This window comes from Aphanomyces invadans, assembly GCF_000520115.1.
Source record: "Aphanomyces invadans strain NJM9701 unplaced genomic scaffold supercont1.40, whole genome shotgun sequence".
NCBI classification, from domain to species: Eukaryota; Oomycota; class Saprolegniomycetes; order Saprolegniales; family Verrucalvaceae; genus Aphanomyces; species Aphanomyces invadans.
In genome coordinates, this window is record NW_008580185.1 from 247282 (window position 1) to 248566 (window position 1285).

The 1285-nt window shown below is 55.2% G+C and overlaps 1 protein-coding gene across 1 annotated transcript; it reads right to left on the reverse strand.

Moving 5' to 3' along the window:
* Positions 1–374: 374 nt before the first annotated feature.
* Positions 375–758, reverse strand: H310_12523 (hypothetical protein; the record flags this gene model as incomplete). Its single annotated transcript, XM_008879592.1, has 1 exon — positions 375–758. The coding sequence occupies one exon, from the start codon at positions 756–758 to the stop codon at positions 375–377; it is 384 nt and encodes a 127-aa protein (XP_008877814.1).
* Positions 759–1285: the final 527 nt, after the last annotated feature.

A 1285-nucleotide genomic window follows, 5' to 3' on the forward strand; every position in this document is an offset into this window, starting at 1 on the left:
ACATTCTGGACTCATGATCTGATACAAGCACGAGCCGGTGGTCGTCGGCTCGCAACATCTTGGCCTTCCACGTCGGAGCCGGACCTACTGACACTCCCTCTGCGGCAGTCAGCGCCTGACGTTCAGAGTCGGTCGCTTGATCGACATGTTTTTATATTCATGCGCTTGCTCACTTCGTCGTCTTGCTTTACCGTGTAGCGTATATTATTCTGGACACCTGTAACTGCTTTTGCACAGCAGTCTTGAGGGCTCCTGGCTTGACAGCCTTCGCCATGACTTCGACCACAACTTTGGGCTCCTGAGTTAGCACCCATTCCTGGTGGTCTTGTTCCAGCAACCGCATGAGGTCGTTCAATATCCGACCGACACGAGACTCAGCGTCCAGTATCGAATCGGATGGCGGCCGCCAGGCGCTTCTTCAGAATGTCCAAGTCTTGGGGTTCTTCTTCGAGCGCCGCGTTGAACCACGCAATCCATTCTGCTTCCGTAACAGCATTGTGATCCTTGTTCAGATCGAACAGGGCAATGCGCCGCTTGGAAAACGGGTCCATACACGCATTGACAAGCATAGCAAACGGACGTGAACCGACACATTGCATCGCGTTAATTTGCGACAAGTACATCTGGTACTCGCGCATAAAAACACGTTGTTCTGCCTTCGTCGAGCCCTTGAAGGTCGGAGCTTTCGGGAGAGCTGGCGCGTTCCATACCTGACCGCTGTCGTAACCCGCGTCACTTCCCATGTACACATCGTCCATGGGGCTTGCGAAACTACCCGTTACGTTCGGACCAGCGGTTTCAGCATCGTCATGCTGGTCGGCGCCCTCGAGTGGACCAGCATCTTCCGCTGTGGTCGGCGCGGCGGAAGGATACATGGCCGGTGGTTCTTGGTACAAGGTGGTATACACGGTGCCACCTCGCTGTGGCAGCCATTCGTTAACGGGACGCGCTGTTGACGTCGTGGGGATCGGAAAGGGTTCGCCATCTGGTGGCGGGCTTGACGGCCACGCGGCTCCTCTATGCGGCCACGCGAACGCGAGCGGGCTTCTTCCCGGATGAACGCTTCGTCCTCCGACGAACCATTGCGTACCATCCCGTAGTGTCGACTAAGCTTGGATGGAACCAAACTTGACTAATGATATCGTTGTGCTTCGTTCAACGCGGTTTCCGACCGCGAACCCTTTCGAGGCAACAGGCAAATTAAACACTGGTATTCAAGAGGGGCCTGCTCTAATGACTACTGTTCAGTGACGTAACCACTTCACAGGCTAAGTACTCCTTGAGC